Here is a 24,273-nt window from a genome sequence, read left to right as displayed (position 1 = left end):
ATGTACAAAACAATGACACCAACACTGAGTCATTTCTGTCATTTACATTAATGTATTACTTAATGATTCATATTCAAATAATGATTCACACCAACACCTCAAACTGGCACCGACCCACTTAAAGTTCACATTTCCCCTCTTTTATCTTTATTTCCACACATATCTGGGATAACCCCTCCACCCACCCCTTCCTCAAGTCTTATTAAAGTGATACTTTAGCCAAAACCCAAATTTCCCCATATAGCAGATCAGATTATAGTGATAATTACGTGGTTTTTAGCCCCAATTCAAGAGGCATTCATGGGGATGACCCTAAACTCATGTACTCACAGGGTTTCTGGAGGGATGAAGCTACAGCTCAGCAAAAGTGATGGGACACCTGTTCAATCATTGTATCTTCTAAAATCAAGAATATTAAAAAGAGTTTATCCAGCTTTTGTTGGAGTGACTGTCTCTACAGTTCAGAGAAGACTTTCTATTAGATGTTGGATGTAGAGTATAGCATTGCTGTGATGATTTAAATGCATTCAGCCACCAAAACTTTTCAGTAAGGTTCAGGTGGGAAGACCAATGGGTATTCTTCTCGGGACCCTTTTCGACTGGAAGAGAAGAAGGGCACAGATTAAGACATCAATATTTCTTGATCTAGAGACACATTATCTTTTAATTTAGCTAATTTCTTGCAAACAGGGGCATGCTAGTTGGCACGCAATCACTCAGTACTCCCCACAAGAAGCTTTTTACAGTAAATAGAGGTCTACATATTGGCACTCTAGAGAACATTAAATTCCATTCCATTCCATTCCATGAGATAGCATTAAGCAGACGCTTTTATCCAAAGTGACTTACAAATAATGATGTACATACATTTAGCAATAGAGGAGTTCAAGGCAAAAACACTTTTTCGACAGGGTCTAAAGGAGGCCAATGGGAAATAGTGGGTTAGAGAAGGAAATAAGGTTAGAAGTAGTTAGTTAGTTAGAGGTGTTAGGAGAGTAAGAGCTCTTTGAAGAGCTCAGTCTTCAGGAGTTTATTAAAGATAGTGAAAGACGCTCCTGATCTGGTAGTGGAAGGTAGTTAGTTAGAGGTGTTAGGAGAATAAGAGCTCTTTGAAGAGCTCTGTCTTCAGGAGTTTAATAAAGATAGTGAGAGATTCTCCTTATCTGGTAGTAGAAGGTAGTTAGTTAGAGGTGTTAGGAGAGTAAGTGCTCTTTGAAGAGTTCTGTCTTCAGGAGTTTATTAAAGATAGTGAGAGATTCTTCTTATCTGGAAGTAGAAGGTAGTTAGTTAGAGGTGTTAGGAGAGTAAGTGCTCTTTGAAGAGCTCAGTCTTCAGGAGTTTAATAAAGATAGTGAGAGATTCTCCTGATCTGGTAGTAGAAGGTAGTTAGTTAGAGGTGTTAGGAGAGTAAGTGCTCTTTGAAGAGCTCTGTCTTCAGGAGTTTCTTAAAGATAGCAAGAGATTCTCCTGCTCAATCATAACACCCAGGTTCCTAGCAACCTTTGTAAGGTAGATTGAGAGTGAGTCGATGGTTATGGTGAAGTTGTGTTCAACCATGGGGGCACCAAGGTAAGCAACTGCCCCCCCTGCCCACCCTTTTGTCCACCAGTGCTCAGTATGTTTAACAATTACCACCTCACCTCATCCACATCATTACTGCCAACTCTCACACTCATCCCATGCAAATGTATTGAATGGAGCTCCATCATTCCAGAGCTCCAGAGCTCAATACTGGGGCTTTATATCACTTCAAAATTCTGACATTGGACACGGGACCAAAATAGGTTGATGATGTACTCATCAACATGCTATGGAGAGTCCTATTCTATCCTATTGGCAGTGTTTTTTTTCTCAGCATGGACCAGTAACCGAATATTGCATTCATTAGAAAAAGGGTCCACATATTTTTGATTATTTAGTATATCAAACTCCCTAATGGTACGAAATATTGAAATATTAAAACAGGACGAAGTCTTCCGCTGCTGGTGTTTCTGTGGGTTTTCTTAATGGGCTGTTGACGGACTCTCTAATGGAGCACATGACCTCTCCGTATGATCCTGTTCTCAGTAATGAGGCTAATTAACTCACCATGCTACATGCCTTATTTACCGAAATTCATCAAATACCGTCACAGATGAAGGTCAACAAGAAAATCTGCAGGATTTTAGCACTTACTGTCAAAAACAGTCAAAACCACTACTGCACTGCTGAGACCAGTAGAAGTGAAGCCTACTGCCTCAACGTCTCACACTGCCTTCATTGAGTTTACAGTGCAGCCTAAAGGACCAGAAGCAGAGTAGATTTTACTTTTGAACATGCTGTAAATATAATGAGAGTACTGACCAATACCAAGACTGACAACAAATATCTACTAACTAGAGTTCAGCACATCTAACTACACTAACAATCATAACAAATGATCACTGGCTAACAACTAATGCTGCATTTATGTGGTGTCGGTATTATTGGAAAAAACAAGTTTCCCTCCAGGAAGCACCACGTAAACATCCTCTGAAGGGGAGATCCTCAATTCACATCAAAATTTTCAATTTAACAAAAACTGACTGTGTTGTGACATAAACGCTTTCCAACATCCCTGAATATGTAAAAAATGGTAAAATAGCAAACATTAATGTTTACTTTGTATGTTAATTCTAATATTAACACAGTTTTAGCCATCAACAAACAACTTTTTATATTCTACACAAAGCACATGAACGTAACCAATTCGGGTGAACAACTTTAGAACAGGAGTGCAGCATAATTAAGGTTGAATAACATTCACCTTTGTATGCTAACATCAGACTTACCGAAATTTTTTAAAAACCAGGAAAATCTGCTTTTAGCTACAGAGCACCAAACTATAAAACTAAATTATTTAAAACTTTTATTTTCTAACCTCCTTCAGATAGCCTGTAATTATTTTTGCTAACTTTATCTTTTACTTATTTATTTATTTCATTTATTTTGTCCTTTCATTTATTTTATTCCCTGTTTTATTTTTGACCTTTTTGCCATTTATTTTTTATTTCATCCTTTTATTTATTCCATTTTCTGGTTTACCAACACATTGGCCTATAACATTTTATTTTATATACTGAAATTACATATTATACACTGTAACAAATGTCTGTAGTTATTATAGTGTTGCTACTGTTTTATTAATAAATAAATATATAGATGAGAGACAGTTTCATCACAACATTTTTGATGGTCTTTGCGGTTGAATTTGAGGATACTTCAGTTCTTGAAAAAATTCAGATTGACTGACCTTCTGTCATTTTTTCAATTTATTTATTTAGTTGAGTAGTTCTTTTTATAATCTGGATTAGAACATTACTCAGCTATTCACTGTATACCAACTTCACAACTTTACAACTGATGCTCTCAAACACTTTATTAAGAGACAAGAACTCTTGACGAGTTCAGCACAGCTGTTAACTGAAAGCCTGAATTCCAGGTGACTCTTCCTCATAAAACTGACTGAGAAAATCCAGTCAAGAGGTGAAAAGCTGTCTAATCTAAGCAAGAATCTAAATATATACCATTTTCTGGTTTGTTTAACAGGTTTTTGTTTACTAAAAAATCCCATATGTTTTCCCCCATAGTTTGGTTGAGTTTAGTATTAATCTATATTCAAAAAGAACATATACTAGTGCATCTAAAAAATAGAATATCATTGAAAAGTTACTATTAGCAAATTTTGCATTTAATTTGTAAATCAAGGGACCAGAGTCTGGAGAAGAAACACAAAATCAGTGATGGTTGGGAGAGACATGTCATCTGCTGGTGTTGATCCACTGTGTTTTATTATCAAGTCTAAAGTCAGTGCAGTTTTGTTTTCCCACAAAATCTTTCAGCACTTCATGCTTCCTTCTGCTGCTGACAACTTTAATGGAGATGCAGATTTCATTTTCCAGCAGGACTTGGCACACTGCCCACACTGCCAAAACTACCAATTGGTCTTATGTAATATCCAAATTATCTGAGACACTGATTTTTGGGTAAGCCACAATCTTATAAGAAATAAAACAAAACAACAATACAATAAATAAATGCTTAAAATAGATCACTCTGTGTGTAATATATGAGTTTCACATTTTGCACTGAATTACTGAAATAAAGTAACATATGTATATACACAGCTCAAGAAAAAAACACTTAAAAATGATGAGTTTCTTTAATTTTACCAAATTGCAAACCTCTTGAATATAATCAAGTGGAAGATGTATGCTCACCAAACCAAGCCAAAGCCATTTTTGCACCAGGAGTGGGAATAAATTCATTCAAAAGCAGTGTGTAAGACTGGTGCAGGAGAACATGCCAAGATGCATGAAAACTGTGATAGAAAACCTGGGTTATTCCACCAAATATTGATTTCTGATCTCTTAAAACTTTATGAATAAGAACTAATTTTATTTGCATTATTTGAGGTCTGAAAGCTCTGCGACTTTTTTGTTATTTCAGCCATTTCTCATTTTCTGCAAATAAATGCTCTAAATGATAATATTTTTATTTGGAATTTGGAACCTATAAATCAGAGATACTGATTTAGAAACTGAATATATAATAAACTATATATATATATATATATATATATATATATATATATATATATATATATATATATATATATATATATATGTGTGTGTATGCTCTTTTCACTTTTCATGTTGATTAGAGCGCCCCCTGTCTACAGCTTGCGGTAATTCAGGCGTGCTGCGAGTCTATTGTGTATGTGCGCGTGTATGTGTGTGTGTGTGCGCGAGCTCAGTACTCACTCTGCTCCACACACACACTCGCACTCACACACTCTCTCATACACACACACACTCATACAGAGGCAGTGTGAGCAGTGTAGCAGTGTGAGCTGGGGAACAGCAGCGTTTCTCTTCGGTTTAACCTGAGAGCACTTTCCCTCTCTCTCTCTCTCAGCTTCTCCTCTAACTTCTCTTTTAATTTTTCTGTACCTCTCTCACTTTCTCTCTCTATCACTCTTTTGTGTGTGTGTTTTGTGTGTTTAAACCGCGGACGGATGTGAGCTGTGAAAGTCAGGCTGCTCTCTCTTTCATCTCCTGCTTTTTTTTGCTGTATTATTTTTTGTTGTTGTTGAGAAGTAGTAGTAGTGGTGGTAGTAGAAGAAAAAGAAAAGGAAAAACAACCTCAAGCTCATCTTTATCTCCAGCCTTATCCTCCTCCTCATCCTCCTCATCCTCATCTCAGCAGCAGCAGCAGCAGCATTATTAGTAGGGCTGGTGGTGAAGTTGAAGAGCACTGAACGCAGGACTTTGGTGGATGGTTCCTCTGAAATGGACCTGAGGTTTTATCCCCCTGCAGCAGCAGAACCTCCCTCAGCTTCAGATCCTGCCCGGCTGGGAAACTCTCACTACTCGGACTACTGCAGCAAGGTAAGCCCAGTTTACCCTGTGCTGCTCATATACTGGATTAAACACACTGTATACACTGCACAGAGTAGCTATCTTACTGAGTAGTAGCTCACTACTGAGCGGCTGAGGGGTGGGCGATATATGCCAGAGTGGCAGCGTATCACGGTACAATATTACGATATACAGTACATTGTGTATCACGATATGTCGTTATTTTTTTTTTCTATTAAGTTAAATACAAACACAGAAACACAGAGTTTGAAGTTATCATATATCGTGATACAGTAAACAGGACAATTCATTGTCATAGCACTAAAAACACTATCATATTTATAAAAGCTGAGTAAAAGAAAACTTTACTCCTTATCCAATCAGAACAGTAGGATCTAACGACACAATGACACAGAAAGTAATTACAACTATATGGCTTTGCTTTGGCAAGAACTTGGTGTTAAGATAAAGGGCTTACGATTCAATATAAGACAATATATTGCAATACAGTAAGGAAGGCAATATATTGCAATCGGTAAAATATTTTTGGAAGAAAAAAAAAAACTGTCATAGCATTAAAAAACACTATCATATTTATATAATCTGAGTAAAAGAAAAGTTTACTCCTTATCCAATCAGAACAGTAGGATTTAACAGCACGACGAGTATCGTAATACATATTGTGATACAGTAAGCAAGGCAATCTATTGAAGTAGTATACAAAAACACAATCATATTTATAGAAGCTGAGTAAAAGAAAATGTTACTCTTTATCCAATCAGAAGTGTAGGATTTAATGACAAGACAAGTACAAACTTAACAAACTCAGAAAGTAATTACAACTATATGACTGTGTATTGGAAAGAACTTGGTGTTTTGATAAAGGGCTTACGATTCAGTATAACGTAATATATTGCCATACAGTAAACAAGGAAATATATTGTGTATTGTGAATGTTTTTTTTGTTGGAAAAAAAATCATATTATAAAAACACTATCATATTCATAAAATCTATGTAAAAGAAATATTTTACTTTCTTATCTGATCAGAACAATAAGATTTAAAGACAAGACAAGTACAACCCCAACAAACACAGAAAGTAATCACAACTTTATTGTATTGGCAAGAACTTTGCTTTATGATAAAAGGCTTACAATTCAATATATTGTGTTATATTGTGATATAGTAAGCAAGGTTAAAATACTACTACTACTTATAATAATGAAAGAATTGTAAAAATAGTCTACAAACTGTCATAGCATAAAAAACACTATCATATTTATAAAATCTGAGTAAAAGCAAGTTTACATTATCCAATCAGTACAATAAGACAACACAACACTTTGCAAAAAAAAATAAAAATACAGCATTTTATAAGCATTTTGATTACATTTCTTATTTACTATGGCAACCTATTAGCAAGCTAACTGCTATCAGTAAGTTACTGTACATTTTACAGTTTTCTTTTTACAGTGTAACAGTTCTTACCTCGTTAGAACCTCATCAATAATTAACATCTCCTCTTGGCTATACAGCTAGTTTTTTATTTTTATTATCTTTGCGAAATTTCAGTCATGTTTTATGATTCATTTTTAACTAAAGAACACATCATATATTTAAGAACAAAGCACATTTTTAACAGTGCCACAGTATTGTTGGCGCCAGTCCAGAACATTTTCAATTATATTGCCAGAAATAAAGAAATCAAATATATACAAAATCATTTTATATTTTTTTATGATTTTTATGATCAAATATATGATGTTATTTTTTTTTATGAAAATGATATAATCTCGTACATAATGTATTTAGATAAACACATTACATTTTGGTAATAATAGTATTGTCATACAGATTCAGGTTCAGAATTATAGTAATATGTTAAAATTACTGGAACAGTCTGTACTTTATCTTGATAATGTTAAAAGAAGATTATCGGTATAACGATACTGTCTTCATATATTGTGGCCAAACCTCAGATGTCAGTTTAACATTTCTATTGCTGTTGTGATCAATGACATCATAATATTACACACTAATGAAGATAACATCACCATACTCAGGATGTGATAAAATCGTGTTAAGATTACACTACCTTCAAATGTTGTGACACAATAATAGAATTATCCTAGTTTTTGAAGTGTAATTCTTCATGATAATAAAAATCTTTGTGTATTTAATCATAAAAGCACCATACCCTAATTTATTCAGATTTGAATGTTATAGTGTATAGTGTAGTGTCAGTTATGATGAATTTATGATAATCTTATTAAAAATGCTTTGATTGTTTTTTTTAATATAATACATGAATATATTATATATCCACAGTTTTGAGATTATTGATGAACATCAGAATTAAAAAAAAGAAAGTATTGAGAGGTTTATATAGAAAGGTTTATTTTTATATGTAGTATATATTACCCTTTTATATGATTCTGTCAAGGTAAAATTTATTTTAACTAAAGCAAAAGTATTGATTTTTATTACATTGCATAATTTTTTTTTACATATGACAATATATTTCCAATATGTATTTTATGTATATGCATTCACTCTATTTTTTATCAGAAACTTAAAAAAGTTATAAAAAACATATATATATATATATTGTTTTTTTATTGTGATATCCTGTTGTTGACTTATAAAATGACTTATATTGCAATGTATGTTTTTATATATTTCTGTTCTATATGATCTATATGAATATGTGGGATTTAAAGCAATTTACAAATAATTAAATGAAACATATTTCAGTACATTACTGTCTTATGCAGTATATAATACTAATGTTTAGACAGTAAAGATAAAGTATATAATCTGAATATAAATGTATACAGTGCAGGACTGCTTCTATAGATAGTGTGCAGTCAGTGTACCCAGTGTACACTCTGCCCTGCCCACTAATGCCACGCTTATTAAAGTTTGGGCTGGAGTTTTCTACACTCACCACGTGGCCCAGTTAGGGCAGTGTCTGGAAAGTGTATTTTTATATTTAGTAACATTTAATTCTGCTCTTTATTTTTATTATGTGTCTTTGTTCTATTCTGCTGCTGTACTATAGTGTATATAGTATTTATAGTTTTTATGTATTGTTTAATCCAGTTTAATTGCAAATGCAGCAGGACACCTGGTGTGTTGGGGTGCGAAAAAAATATATATACCCTTTTTTGTGAGAAAAAAAAATGTCTGAATGCTGAAAACCAGACATGATTTTTTTGCAGATTTTTATTTTCTTTTTCCACTTTTTTTTTTAAATATTACTACTTACTCTACACTAGTTGCGATTTCATTGCATCATCAAAATGTTACTGTTCTTTATAAATTGTTCAGGCTTTTTTGCTTTTTAGAGAAAAAGTGTCTTTTTGGCATTTTTGAACAAATACTTTATTTTTCTGGATAATTGGTGCATCCCTAGTGTGTATGCACCTCTCTATTAGCAACTAAGGAGAGAGAGAGAGAGAGTGCTGTTAGTTTATTATTTAAGACGTTGTGGAGGAAACACATTAATGCTAATGAAGCTGAAAGTGTGTTTTATACCATTTTTGCTTGAATATTTTTAGTTGCTGAATAATTTTGATTGTTGAATAATTGGTGGGTCCATAGTGTGTATATGTGATCTATAGCTCTATCTGTGAAGTAGGGAGTGCTGATAGTTCATTTGCTCATAAAGCTGTTGAGCCTTAATGGTAATAAAGCTAAAAGTTATTTTTTTAGTCATTTTTGAATAAAATAGTTTGTTTTTTTTGCGTAATTGATGTATCCCTAGTGTGTATGAATCTCTTTATTAGCAACTCAGTGAGAGAGTTAGTGACTGCTGTTAGTTTATCATTGAGACATTGTAGAGGAAACACACTAATGACAATGAAGCTGAAAGTGTGTTTTATGCTACTTTTGGCAGAATCATTTTGGTTGCAGCATAATTGGTGCATCACTCTTGTGTATATGTGATCCATAGCTCTATTTGTGAAATAGTGAGTGCTGATAACTCTGCTGCTAGTTTATCATAAAGCTATTGAGAAGGAAGAGCCCTAATGCTATTGAAGCTAAAAGTGTGTTTTTGTCATTTTTGACAAAGAAAAAAGTTTGGTGCATTCCTTGTGTGTATGTAACCCTATTTTAGAAACTCAGTGAGAGAGTGAGGTAGTGCTGTTAGTTTATCATTATTTATCATTATCTGTTAGTATATCAATAATTTGTGTTGCTAAATATTTTTATTGCTGAAAAATGAGTGCATTCCTAGTGTGAATGTATCTTTATCAGCAGTGAGTGATTGCTAGTGAGTGATAGTTTATCAAAAAAAAACTATTAAAAGGAAAAGCACTAATGCTAATAAATCTAAAAGTGTGTTTTTTGCCCTTTTTGGCAGAATCATTTTGTTAGCTATATAAATTTGGTTGCTGAATTATTTTGATGGCTGAATAATTGGTAGGTCACCGGTGTGTATGTACCTTTATTGGGAGTGAGTGAGTGAGTGCTGGAACTTCATAATAAAGCCATTGAGAAGGAAAATTGCTAATGCTAATAATGCTGAAAGTGTGTTTTGTTTGCCATTTTTGACAGAATAATTTCAGAAGAATGGTGGCTGAATATTCTGTAAATCCCAAGTGTGTATATTCCTCTGTGTATGAGTGAATCATGAAACTGTTAAGGAGGAAAGATGCTAATGAAGCTAAAAGAGTGTTTTTGTTTTATTTTTGACCAAATCATTTTGTTTGATGAATAATTTTCAGCAAATTGGTGCAGCTCTAGTTTATGTATCTTTACCTGTATCTCTGAATGAGTGAGTGCTAGTATTTCATTATAAAGCCATTGAGGAGGAACATTGCTAATGCTAATGCTAATGAAGCTAAAGGTTTTCTCTCTGGCAGCACCTGCTCATACAGCCCGGCTGTGTGAGTAACTGAGTTATTTAGTTATTTGGTTGTTTATTTAAAAAGCAGGCGGGTAGGAAGTAAGTTCTGTTGGGTGGGTTTGGGCTTGTTTTGGGGGTCCGGGGCGGTGTGGGGTGGTGTGTTGTGGTTGTGGGGTTTTAGCGCTGTATTCATGAGCCCATGCCAACTTTGGTGGAGGTCAGATTCTGGAAAGCCCTCGGGGAACAACGGAGCTATGTGGCATTGTCTCCCCCCCTCTTCAGTTCCCCCATAATGATGGGGTGTGTGTGTGTGTGTGTGTGTGTGTGTGTGTGAATAAGGAGGGGGTAGGGTTACGGTGGGGTGATGCAGTGGGGGTTGGGGGTTTTGCATTATTCTTCTTTTCACTGCCTCTTGATTCACTGCCACAGGGGCTCATATCCATGTCTAAGGGAAGTCACATTGTCATACACACACACACACACACACACACACGCACGCATACTTTCTGCATAAATCTTAAACCCAGTAGATTGCATGCTTGTAGATAATCACAGAGCCTATACTTACTTTTTGTGATCAGATTTGTATTTTATTCTATTAATTAAGCTTTCTTGACACATTAATCACACAATAACTATTTTAGTTTAGAAAATCTAAATAAACAAGATTAATAAAAGAGATAAGAAAAAACAGACAAAAACAAATCTTTCCCAATCCAACCAGTCGTCCCATCCAGTTCCATTTACATACAGTTTAAACAAACTAACTAAATAAAATCTACATATTTTATTTTGAGTTTCATACACATTCTTTTAAAACATGTTTTCAAAATGTAACTATATTTATGATATTCTAAAGTGAATGTCTAAGAAAAGTCACATTGTCATACACATATACACATACTCTTAAAGGTCTTCTCCATACATCTTTGAAAGTCACTAGGTTATATGTGTGCAGATAATTACAGAGCTTGTACTCACATGTATAATATATAATCATATTTTTTGATTTTCTAAAAATTGCTATTCAGTTATAACACAACAATCATAAAATAATTGAAATTGAATTAGAAAAATCCCTCCAGATTTCTCCAAATCCCACTGGCTTGTCACATTCTCTGTGCATACAGCCAATACAAACTCTTAAATAAGATAAAAAAATAAAATAATTAATTAAAAAAGAAAATTAAAATAAATACATTCCATACAAAAGAAATGAAAGTAAATTGTGTTTATAAATACATTTAAAAAACAAGAAAATTATAAAAATAATATATTTAAGATTTATTTTACATATAAAGAAATATTTTTATATATTTACAGGATGTAGTGGTGGAAAGCTAGTTTATTACAATGTTTTATATACAAATTGTTTTATGTATAGTGTGATTGAAAGGGTTTTAACATTCTAATGTTTTATATAATATCATGAAGTACTACATTAATTGTATTAAAATATTTTTTCAATATATCATTGTGTTTTATGACATGCTTAAATTGAAGACATTACGTTATTTAAGAATTAACTTTAAAATTTTACTCTTAGGCTTTTGTGTGCTTGAGGCTATAAACATATATAGAAAATATATATATATATATATATATATATATATATATATATATATATATATATATATATATATATATATATATATATATATTTCTATATATGTTTATATATATATATATATATATATATATATATATATATATATATATATGTGTATATATATATATATATATATATATATATATATATATATATATATATATATAAAACATAATTTTAAAACATATTACCAATTATTATATCATATTACTCTTTTTTATTATTCACTTTTATGATATTGTAAGGATTAAATACTTCAACATATCTCATGATATCATGGTGTGATTTTGAAGGCATACAAATGTTAAGTTGAGATTTACAGTAAATTCTGATGAATATAAATCTCAATACCATTGTACACACTCTTTAATCATGTAGAAGAAGTCACTTAAATTCAATTTATCGTAGTAATATGATGGAGCATATAGAACTATATATTTTGCAGTCCTATATCAATATGTAGTGTGAATAGGGGAAAGTGGTGTGTGGTGATATGATGTTATTAAAAGTGTGTTTTATGATAATCCTGGGTTGTGTAATTTATCCTGTGTGAGAGTGTGGGATATAAACAGTGGTGTGGGGCTAAAAGCTTTGGGTCTGAACTGAGTTTATAGAGCTGTTTATAACAGAGCCAGACGGAGACGAGGAGGAGGGGGGTGGGGGGGGGGTGGGTCAGATATAATCTATACAGGCTATAATCTATAGAGTGGGGGTAGAGAGAGAGAGAGAGAGAGGGGCAGGAGTGTAGATGAGAGTATGAGTGTAGCAGTGCTGTGTGGTATCTCCAGAATAAACACACAGAAATTGATGGTATGTAGCTATAAGTGGAGACGGCCCAGAACCGCTAACACACATCGGACCCCCCCTCTGTTCTGAGTTCTTCCCCCCAGGGCCGATAGTTCTGTCTGTACTGTCTCTACTGATTCTGTACCCTTCTCTGATTCTGGCTAATAGTTTTCCACCAGGCTAACATTAACCAATATATTTCATTCAGGCTAACTCAAGCTAACAGATATAACTCAGGCTAACTCTGGTGAACCCAGTCAATTTAGGCTAATATGGACTAACTACAGGCCAAAGGAAGCATTCAGGCTAGGGTTAGTTAACAGCTTTCATTCAGGCTAAGCCAGGTCAACACTAGGTAATGTATTCACTAAAGGCTTACAGAGGCTAATGCTTTCAGGCTAACAGGTAAAATCCGGGCTAACTCTAATTAATATGTTTAAATGAAAGCTACCCAGGCTAGCACTAGCTTAAACATTTAATTCAGGCTAACCCAAGCTAACCCTAGTTAACAGATTCCCTTCAGGTGACACTAGCTAATATATTTAAATCAGGTTAACACAGGCTAGCTAACAGATTCACTTCATGCTAACACAGGCTACCCTAGCTAACAGATTCACTTTAGGCTAACACATGCTAATGCTAGCTAATATATATATATATATATATATATATATATATATATATATATATATATATATATATATATAATTCATGCTAACACATGCTACCCTAGCTAACAGATTCACTTTAGGCTAACACATGCTAATGCTAGCTAATATATATATAATGCAGGCTAACACATGCTACCCTAGCTAACAGATTCAATTCAGGCTAACACATGCTAATGCTAGCTAATATATATAATTCAGGCTAACACATGCTACCCTAGCTAACAGATTCACTTTAGGCTAACACATGCTAATGCTAGCTAATATATATAATTCAGGCTAACACAGGTTATCTCTAGCTATCTAGCTATCTCTATACCCTAGCTAACAGATTCCATTCAGGCAACACAGGTTATCTCTAATTGATATAGTAACAGGCTGCCTTTAGCTAAAAGGTTTTGTTTAGACTTCAGACTGTAGCTAACAGACACAATTCATACTAAACCAGGCTAATGTAGGCTTACCCTAGTTAACCAATTTAGTTCAGGGCAAGTCAGGATAATTATATTTAATCGGTTTCTTTAGGCTAAAAGGTTTTATTCAAAATAATCCTAACTAACACTAGCTGAAAGAGATTCACGCTATACTTATGCATTTTGGTTTAATTTAGTTAAATTAAACCAAATTGTAACAGCTTGAAATTAACTAAGCCAGGCTAACTCTAACTAACAGGTTTAATTTAGACTAAGCCAGGCTAACACTAGTTAACAGGTTTAATTTTAACTAAGCCAGGCTAACACTAGCTAGCAGATTTAATTTAAACTAAGCCATGCTAACATTAGCTAACATGTTTACTCTACATCTCTATCTAACAGGGTTAATTTGAAATAAGCCAGGCTAACACAGGGATTACACACAATAAATCTGCCTTAACTGTTCATTTAGGCTAACAGAAACTGTAGCTCTGTCTTTGTAAAATAAAGATGGAGAATGTTCAGCTAAAAAAAAAATAATAATAATTTCACTTAAATATGGGTTTAATGTGAGCAGTGCCAAAAGCACTGGTTCCTGCAGCGAACAGTAAAGCAGCCTCTGTTGTTGCTTAGCAACCCCTGGAGAGTGGAGTGATACAGGCGGGGCTATCAAAATTATTATATAGCATAATCACCTTTATAATCCATTGTTTTGCTCCTGGAATAACCCAGGCTAACCCAAGCTAACAGGTTCAGTCAGGCTAATTCAGGCTAACAGGTTTAATTTAAACCATGCTGGGCTACCTCTATGTAACAGGTTTAATTCAGGCTAACCTTAGCCAATAGATTCACTCAGGCTAACCAATCTAACAGTTTTTTTTTACAGGTTTACAGATTTATACAGACTAACCAGACTAAAGTGTTTAACTCAGGCCAATGCAGGCTAACTCTAGCTAACATGTTTAACTCAGGCCAATGCAGGCTAACTCTAAATATAAGTGCTAACACAGAGTTAGCTAAAAATCTACAATGTAAATGATATCAACAAATTTACATACGTCAGCACATTTAGCCTACAGCAGTTTAGCCCCACCCATTCAGCCTAATTTAAGCTAGTTATTTGAAAAGAGGAATAAAAATTAATTAGAATAAGAATAAGAGAGTATGTGATTGAGAGAGAGAGAGAGAAAGAACGAGAGAATTTGATGGAGAGAGAAAGGGAGACAGAACGAGAGATGGAGTGATGGTCTGTTTTGGGTTTCATGCTTTGAAAGTTATAAAAGCTCACATGAGATTCGGCCCTTGACCATTAATGGCCGGCGGAGCTGCGCTGCTGTATCAAAGTCAATGATTTATTTCACGCCTAATGACTTTCAGCTGGCGCTGGGCTCTCAACATTAATGGAGTTCGGAGGCCTGAAGTGAGATAATACAGGCAGGCTGTTAGCGCTGAGCGCCGGTCGGGGGGAGGTGGGTGTGTGGCCGGCCTCTGAGTCCTGATGAAGGCTGATATCATGCTTGTGTTCTTCAGGTTCTGTACAGTACAGTGTTGATGAGAAGAGAGAGAGATTATTAAAGATGAAGTCAGTCGATTAGATAACTATGTGAAGTTTGATGAACATGGTCTAGTTGGAAGGACCACCATCTGTTGATATTTCAAAAGTCAGTACAAATTTGAGTTTCTGATCGTCAATCATTAGGTTTGCAGTGAGAAGGTCAGGACTAAGATGAATAAATGTAGCCTTGGTCCATATCCATCCTTATAGGCCTCATATCAGGCCTTATACAACCTATATCGAGCCTTCCAATGACCATAGCCTACTTTAAAAAGCAACTATCCTGCCTTAAATGTCCATGTTACTCTGACTCCAAGGCTCTGACTCTCTTTCACTGACTTTCTTACTCTGACTCTTCTTCTCTCTGTATGAGATTTGATGCTAGTGTGATTTTACTCTTAAGCTGATTGCATTAAAAGCAGATGCGAAATCGGATATGACAGTTATGTGTTTCACCAATGACTCACTGAAGTGTGTATAAGTGTGTGTGTGTGTGTGTGTGTGCGTGTGTGTGTGCTTTAGCCCCTAGGCATTTTCAATTAAGTCGATGTCTGAGGGTCGCGAATGTCAACCCTGACATAATACTATACTCTATATATATATATATTGAAGCTAGCCACCGCCCCACTAGATGTGCTCAATTTCAACATTTCAACATTTCTCACCTAATTTACCATTTTTTATTAAGCACTTATTTGCCAAACCTGCTGCTAATACAATCAAAACTATATACTAGAAAGGAAACATGGAATGGTTGCACAACTTAAGTGGTTTCCACTTTCGGACTGATGCTTTGTCATACATACAGTTGTGGTCAAAAGTTTACATACACTTGTAAAAAAACATAATGTTATGGCTGTCTTGAGTTTTCAATAAGTTCTACAACTCTTATTTTTCTGTGATAGAGTGATCGGAACACATACATGTTTGTCACAAAAAACAGTCATAAAATTTGGTTCTTTCATAAATTTATTATGGGTCTGCTGAAAATGTCACCAAATCTGCTGGGTCAAAAATATACATACAGCAACAAAATTTGTCAATTTTGGTGATGTAGCGAGTTGTGTCAATCAAATTAGCTTCATGTCATGGCCTCTTCACTTCTTGTAAGTGATTCTGATTGACTACAGCTGTTGACTTCTCATGAGCCCATTTAAATAGGGCTCATTTGACCCAGTGATTAGACTCAGCTACAAAAGCTACAATGGGAAAGTCAAAGGAACTCAGTGTGGATCTGAAAAAGCGAATTATTGACTTGAACAAGTCAGGGAAGTCACTTGGAGCCATTTCAAAGCAGCTACAGGTCCCAAGAGCAACTGTGCAGACAATTATACGCAAGTATAAAGTGCATGGAACAGTTGTGTCACTGCCACGATCAGGAAGAAAACGCAAGCTATCACATGCTGCCGAGAGGAGATTGGTCAGGATGGTCAAGAGTCAACCAAGAATCACCAAGAAGCAGGTCTGCAAGGATTTGGAAGCTGATGGAACACAGGTGTCAGTCTCCACAGTCAAGCGTGTTTTACATCGCCATGGACTGAGAGGCTGCCGTGCAAGAAAGAAGCCCTTGCTCCAGAAAAGGCACCTTAAGACTCGGCTGAAGTTTGCTGCTGATCACATGGACAAAGATAAAACCTTCTGGAGGAAAGTTCTCTGGTCAGACGAAACAAAAATTGAGCTGTTTGGCCACAACACCCAGCAATATGTTTGGAGGAGAAAAGGTGAGGCCTTTAATCCCAGGAACACCATGCCTACTGTCAAGCATGGTGGTGGTAGTATTATGCTCTGGGGATGTTTTGCTGCCAGTGGAACTGGTTCTTTGCAGAAAGTAAATGGGATAATGAAGAAGGAGGATTACCTCCAAATTCTGCAGGAAAACTTAAAACCATCAGCCCGAAGGTTGGGTCTTGGGCGCAGTTGGGTGTTCCAACAAGACAATGACCCAAAAACACACATCAAAAGTGGTAAAGGAATGGCTAAACCAGGCTAGAATTAAGGTTTTAGAATGGCCTTCCCAAAGTCCTGACTTAAACCCCATTGAGAACATGTGGACAGTGCTAAAGAAACGGGTTCATGCAAGAAAACCATCACATTTAGCTGAACTGCACCAATTCTGTCAAGAAGAGTGGTCAAACATTCGACCTGAAGCTTGCCAGGAGCTTGTGGATGGCTACCAAAAGCGCCTAGTTGCCGTGAAAATGGCCAAGGGACATGTAACCAAATACTAATGTTGCTGTATGTATATTTTTGACCCAGCAGATTTGGTGACATTTTCAGCAGACCCATAATAAATTTATGAAAGAACCAAATTTTATGACTGTTTTTTGTGACAAACATGTATGTGTTCCGATCACTCTATCACAGAAAAATAAGAGTTGTAGAACTTATTGAAAACTCAAGACAGCCATAACATTATGTTTTTTTACAAGTGTATGTAAACTTTTGACCACAACTGTATATGTATGTTTATATATATATATATATATATATATATATATATATATATATATATATATATATATAGCAGCAGTATGGTCTTAATGCTGCTGTTTTGTGTATATGGTGCAGCCCTTCCCCTCCAGCATGCCAGTGCCTGGCTGTACAGCAGCTCTGCAGTAATGTGAAGTGAAAGTTTGAGCTGATTTGACTCCGCTAACATGAAGACCAGAGAAGAAATTAGAGCGAGAGAAGAAGAGAGAGAGAGACAGAGAGAAAGAATCACTCCAGTTTTTTTTTTTTCATTTATCAGGTCAGTGCTCTTCAGATGCAGTGTGTGATGACAGTGTTTGGAGGATTGATTGAGAACGAAAGCTCTATCAGAGTTTCACTCTTAAACATGAACCCCGATCAATAAACCCATCAATCACCCTCTCTCCCCAAACGCTCCACTCACATAAAGTTGCTAATGGTGTAAAACAGTAATGTTGGAACATAAGATAGAGATACCATTCAAAATCAAGGGTTGGTATGATATTCCAGGTGGACGCTAGACAAGGGAGTAAATGTTTGCTGTGATGTTGCTGGATGGCTGCTCTGGTAAATGGAGATCCCACGTGAGTTGCTGTGGTGTTGCGCCTGGTCTGGTCTGAAACCCTCCCAAGAAGAGTAAGAATTGATTTTGAAGAACCATTGGATGAAAGGGTGTCCACAGAGCAAGGCAGAGCAAAGTAGAGTGAGGAAGAGCGAAACAGAGTGAGGTATAGCAAGGTAAAGTGAGCCAGAGTGAGCTTGAGTGAGGCAGAACAAAGTAGTAGGGAGAAAATTAAAAGTGTGTAGAGAAGTGAAGTAAAATGATTTAGAGTGAGGTAGAGTGAAACAAAGTGAGTTAAAAGTAAGGTAGAATAATGTAGGGTGCGGTATTGTGAGGTAGAGTGAGGTAAAATTATGAAGATCAAAATAGAGCAAGGTAGAGTGAAGTAAAGTGATGTTAGGACTCAAGTATGAGTGAGGTAGAGTAAAATTAAGCAAGTTAGAATAAAGTAACAGTAAGGTAAAGCAAGGTATAGTGAGGTAGAAGGATATGAAGCAAAATAGAGTGAGGCAGCTTGAGGTACAGTGTGGTAAAATGCTGTAAAGTGAGGTGGAATGAGATACCAAAATCTATGAATAATTTTTGGGGTGTAATAAAATATCAATATATGGAAGTATCATGATAATTAGTATTACAATATTGTATAGATTTTTAAATACACAGTATTGATTTTTAATTATTCGTTTGGATGTGAAATTTGTGGATCATTTAGGGCCCATCTTACACTCTGCGCAAGGCACGTTGCATTACTAATTGCTACCTTACACCCCGTCAACAACAGTCTATTTTCACGCCGATGTGCGAGGTGGTCAGTTCAGATACATTTCTGGCGTATTGTTATCTTGATGGCGAAAAAAACACAGGTGCTCCACTGACTGTTTTGAACCCTGACAACAGTCAGTTGTCAGATGTTCATTGCTATCTTGGCAACGCAGGAGCACAGTGGGCTTTTAAAGGGAATAGCAAGTAACTTGCCCAAAACACACCTATGATTAATTATGAAAATTAGTTTATGTTTTTTGTGCATTTTGAGCTGTACAAGGTGTATTTTTGGGCCCACTAGATAGCAGTGTTGGACTCTGATCTGATTGGATAAAAAGTATACTTTTCTTCATTCAGATTTTATAAATCTGCTATTGTGTTTAAATCAAAAATGTTATTTAAACACACAAATCACAATATATCATCTTGCTTTCTGTATCATAACCCCAGTATCGTTTTTTTCTATTCACAACTCACTCTGGTACTAGATGTGTAAGAAAATATCAGTATATCACAGTGAGCTGAGAGTCTGGACGCTGCTGACCGGAGCTTGTCCTTCTGCTGAAGGATATCTGTGAGTTTTTCCTGTGTCAACAGCTAAAGTCAACAGCGCACAGGCAGCACACATGGGTGGATTGTCATAAATGTGTGATGTTTGTTCAGCCTGTGATCTTTGTCCGTGCAGAGTCCAGCTCGAGCTGTGTGTGCGGAGCCGAATCGAACAGGAAGTTAACAGCTTATTAGCAAACAGCAGGAAGTGTGTGTTTTATATGAGTTTCAGTGTAAATGATGCTGCTTCAGTTAAACATTCACACAGTTCCCCTTTTAACACCAAATAGCAGCTGATTAGAACAGGTTTAAAATCTGAAATTTGTGTTTTAGTTCTAAACCAGACCTAAGAGACCACCAGTGTGGCCAGTGTAGTGTAGTGTAGTGTAGTGTAGTGAATGGAATAAGTAAAATCTGCTATCTGAAGGCCTGAATCATTACACACCCTGTTCAGACTGTGTGGATGTGTTCAGTAATCTATAAAATACTTATTTATGTGGTTTCTGACCAAATCAACTACTGGTGGAGCTGTCACAAGGACCATTTTTATTTGTAGAATGCTTTGTTCCAGTAATTATTGCAGTTAATGAATGTTATATTTATATATATACCTTATTATTACTGCAGTTCTTCACCTCTCAGGCCTCTAATTCTTCTATACTCTGCTGAAACTGAGACTTAGTCCTTAATCGTGCTAAGCTAAAGTGCTAAAGGCTAAAGCTGTTTCCATGTGGGTCAGCCAGACGTGACTCTTCCTGTAGCAGTTTTTTGAAGGTGTAGTAAACAGTACTCACCGCTCTCTGGCTTCATCTGTAATTTCTTTAAAGAAAAGACTTCTACTTTTAATAGTTACAGAGTTCTCTGTGTTTCTGTGTCTTTTTATAGTTATTATGATATTTATTTCCATTGCTACCAACTGCAATTCTTTTTTTACCATAAAAAAAAATGGAGGTTCTAAAACTTTTGACCGGCAGTGTGTACTTTTGTACAGTGTGCTTTTATACACAGTTAACATAAGAAAAGTGTTGTATATTTATATATTTATTTTACCTATAAATGTATGTTTGCTTCTGTTAATATGCAGCGAAATACATAAATTATAACCATCATTTAAAATGGGCAATTTAAAAAATGATTTATCACTTGCAGCAAATATATATTGTAAATAAAAGAATCCCATTTATTCTAATATACTTTATGTCACTTATTTGCAGTGCTTTTATTGCCATATATCAGATATGGGTAAAGAGGCCAGTGCAGATATTATCATTAAAATGCACTCTGCTGCACATTAGCATGCTTTTAGTGCATCAGGGGGGATTTCACACAGGTGACTTTTATTACTTATTATTTACTCAGAAAAACACTGTCATATCCTGTCCAGTCCTCACAGACAGACAGACAGACAGAGAGGCAGACGGACAGGCAGACAGACAGACAGACAGTGAGGCTATAATCAGTTTGACAGTAAGACTGATATGTGTATCAATCTAAAACTGATCTGCTGGTTTATATAGTTGCTGGTTTTGCATGTTGGAAATGCGCTGTTAGAACAGTGAGTGCATTAATGCATCAGCAGCTCATTTGCATGGATTTGTATAGTGTTATCAGTAACCTGAGCCGTATCAGACCTATCAGCTCTAAACACACTTACAAATGCACTGCCTAAACAGAGCAGCCAGGTCTGCACACCTGCCTCGTCTCACTCACAATAAATACAAAGATATAAAACAGGGCTGGGTGATGTTGTAAATATATATATATATTTTTCAAATTTTTCAACATTCAATTTCAGTTTTCTCGATTACATTTTGATTTTGATTTTTTACATAACAGCTTCAGTTTTTATTTGCAAACAGACATAACCATTAATAGTGATGTGCAAGCTATTGTTTCTTTTACTATTAATATATTTTTTAAAGAATAGTAAGCAGACTTCAACCAAACACACAGCTTTTATATAAAACACAGTGCAAACATATCATTTCATGTATTTCAATTAAAGAAAAGAAAAATGTAAAATATTTAAATCACTCCCACATAAAAGAGTTCTTTAAAGAAATCTACTGAGATTTACTCTGGCAGCTCTTATATATAAGCAGTCCAGGCTAAAATATTCAATTTAATTTCAGTGTGAGTGGGCGGGGCTAAAATCTTGTAAAAAGCTGTTTTTTTGATGGTGGCCTACTACTGTATTGTTGCTTCCAAACCAGATAAAATCTAGAGTGTACTGTCCTGCAGTAACTAATATAGGTATTGCAAGGGTATCGCTGTTAGTTGCAAAGGTGTTAGGTGGTTGCTGGGGTGTTGCTGTCATATAGGTGTTGACTGCTAAAGTGATGCTTAGTGGTTTATGAGTTGTTACTATACTTTAGGTTGTCTGTGCCGAAAAGTTGCTAGGTGGTTGCTAAGATGTTGCTAAGCAGTTGTTAAGACGTTGATACGGTGTGGCTGAGTTGTTCCATTTGGTTGCCAAGGTATTGATAAGCAGTTGCTAAGGTGTTGCTATGATATTACTATGGACTTGTTTGGTGGTCGCTAAGGTGTTGCTAGAGTATATGCTAATACTTTTGTCTGGAAGTAAGTTTGTCCACAAACTTTTGGCTAAATTATTTTGTAGTTTTCAAAAACACTTTATTGATTTTTTATGTTTTGTTTAGCTGTAAAGATTGGTGTCAGAAGTGGTTCATTTAGTGTATTGTTTATATGCCACCCACCAGATTGTCTTTGGATTCCACTGTTCTGATTGGATAAAAAGTAAAATTTTCAACTTTTCTTAAATGTTTTAGTTTTTATTTCTAAAATTAAAATTACAAATGCCTACAATATTGCAATATATTGTGATATATTGAATCGTAACCCCAATACACAGCACTAGTGTCTGATGGTGAGTTATGGATGTGAATCAGATCTGAACACTTGTATTCGGACTGTCGGTGTAATTGCTGCAGGATTTTGGACGCTGATGGTAACAAAAGCTATTAGTGTTTAGAAGTGGTGCTCGCTGACCGCACGCTTCACTGACCGCACGCTTCACTGACCGCACGCTTCACTGACCACTGTCCAAAAGGATTTACTTCTGATTGACAGCCCTGCTGGAATCTGAATAGAGTTTTTAATTACGAATCGCTAGTGAGTGTGAGTGTGTGTGTGTGTGTGTATTTGTGTGTGTGTGTGTGTGTGTGAGAGAGAGGGAAAGTTCATTACCACCCTACAGGTCACACAACAGAGCCACACACAACCAAACACAATACTCAATACACACACGCATGTCACCGTACAGCAGCGGTTTGATGAACTCATGCTGTGTGGCTGGATGAGATTGGTTATCACTAGAACTGTGTATTGGCCAGATCTTGATCACTGTTTTATGATTTCATGTACGCTGCCTGACCAAAAATAAAAATCTCCACCTGGATTTAAGTAAGTAAATGATGTGGGGTTGATGCTGCAGATGGTCTGCAGGTCTAGGTTCAGCAACACAGTTGCGCCACTGACTGAATTGAACCCTGACAACAGTAAACAATCAGACATTCGTTGCTGTTTTAACAATGCAGGTGTGCTGCGTGCTCAATGTGTGTAGACCCTCCTCCTTACACACGCACAAAGACATGCAGCAGTGCACAAACCCAACTATTACATCAACAACAAAAAGAATACAGAATAAAATAACTTTGCTGTTTTTGTTAATTACCTGCTTGCGCACCTTTACAGCAGGAAGATGCAGGTCAGTTTTCTCTGCTGAAGAAATCTGCTGAAGCGCTACATTGTTATAATAGCAATCTGCCAAAGTCAGAGCGCACCTGGCTCTTGAAGAGCATGGCAAGTGCCATGCTGATTGGTTAACTTAATGTATGCCTTATGCACATACGTTTCCCGTTGTTACGATAGCAAAGACACACTGACTCACCTTAAATGAAGCTGCCTGGTGCACGGTTCACCTATAGGCTCACCTATAGATTGCTATATTTTGTGTTCTTTCTAATGTCATATTTAATGTTATATTTAGTCACATTCTATTCTATTATTTACTGTATTATATTCTGCTTTATTCTAATTCATTCATACGCTACAGGCTTTACTATGCTCTATTCCGTTCCATCTTCTCTTTATATTTCTTTTCTTTTTTATTGCTCTAAATTATTTTCTTTTATACTGTTGTGTATAACTCATGCTTTCTGTATATATTTTTATATATATAAATCTGTTCTTTTCAGTTTAAAGCATGTGTTGGTTCAGCAGTGCTGGGGGCTGGAGCTGTGTTTTGGTGTTGCCTGGAGTAAGCAGTAAGCCCTGTTCGTGCCATTAGCGCGGTGATTGCAGTTATTAGCCGCGGTTATTAGCGGTAGTTGTCTGTAATTAGTGCATTTCAGTGCACCTGTGTGAACACCTGGGATTTTCTGAAACGGCCACTGAGGAATACATAAAACCTCAGAGTGGACCAATCAGTGGAAAAAAAATCCCATGATTCATCTGTGTGTTTATTTCATGAGTCACGATCTTTATTAGTGAGCATTTCTTACCCAGAGTGCCTCTATATAAAACAGTCCGTACATGAATGACTGGAATAGAGAATAATAAAATGTACAATGGGTAATAAAATGCGATTGTGTTAGTGGGGGATTATATAAAAAAAAAAACAGTGAACTGTGTTTCTGTGCCACAAACTG

General features: G+C 35.6%; 1 protein-coding gene across 2 annotated transcripts in view; it reads left to right on the top strand.

Moving 5' to 3' along the window:
* Positions 1–4,796: 4,796 nt before the first annotated feature.
* The window catches only part of tox (thymocyte selection-associated high mobility group box), a 92,697-nt gene continuing 73,220 nt past the window's right edge, over positions 4,797–24,273 (top strand). For both annotated transcript variants that reach the window (XM_022667714.2, XM_022667713.2), the window contains exon 1: positions 4,797–5,408. In XM_022667714.2, the coding sequence (XP_022523435.2) occupies positions 5,310–5,408 (99 nt within the window). In that variant the 5' untranslated portion in view covers positions 4,797–5,309. The remainder of the gene's footprint in view (positions 5,409–24,273) is intronic.

Source organism: Astyanax mexicanus, chromosome 18, assembly GCF_023375975.1.
Source record: "Astyanax mexicanus isolate ESR-SI-001 chromosome 18, AstMex3_surface, whole genome shotgun sequence".
In the NCBI taxonomy this organism is placed as follows: domain Eukaryota; kingdom Metazoa; phylum Chordata; class Actinopteri; order Characiformes; family Acestrorhamphidae; genus Astyanax; species Astyanax mexicanus.
The sequence above is the reverse complement of the archived record's forward strand: the minus strand, read 5'-3'. Positions and strand labels throughout refer to the sequence as shown.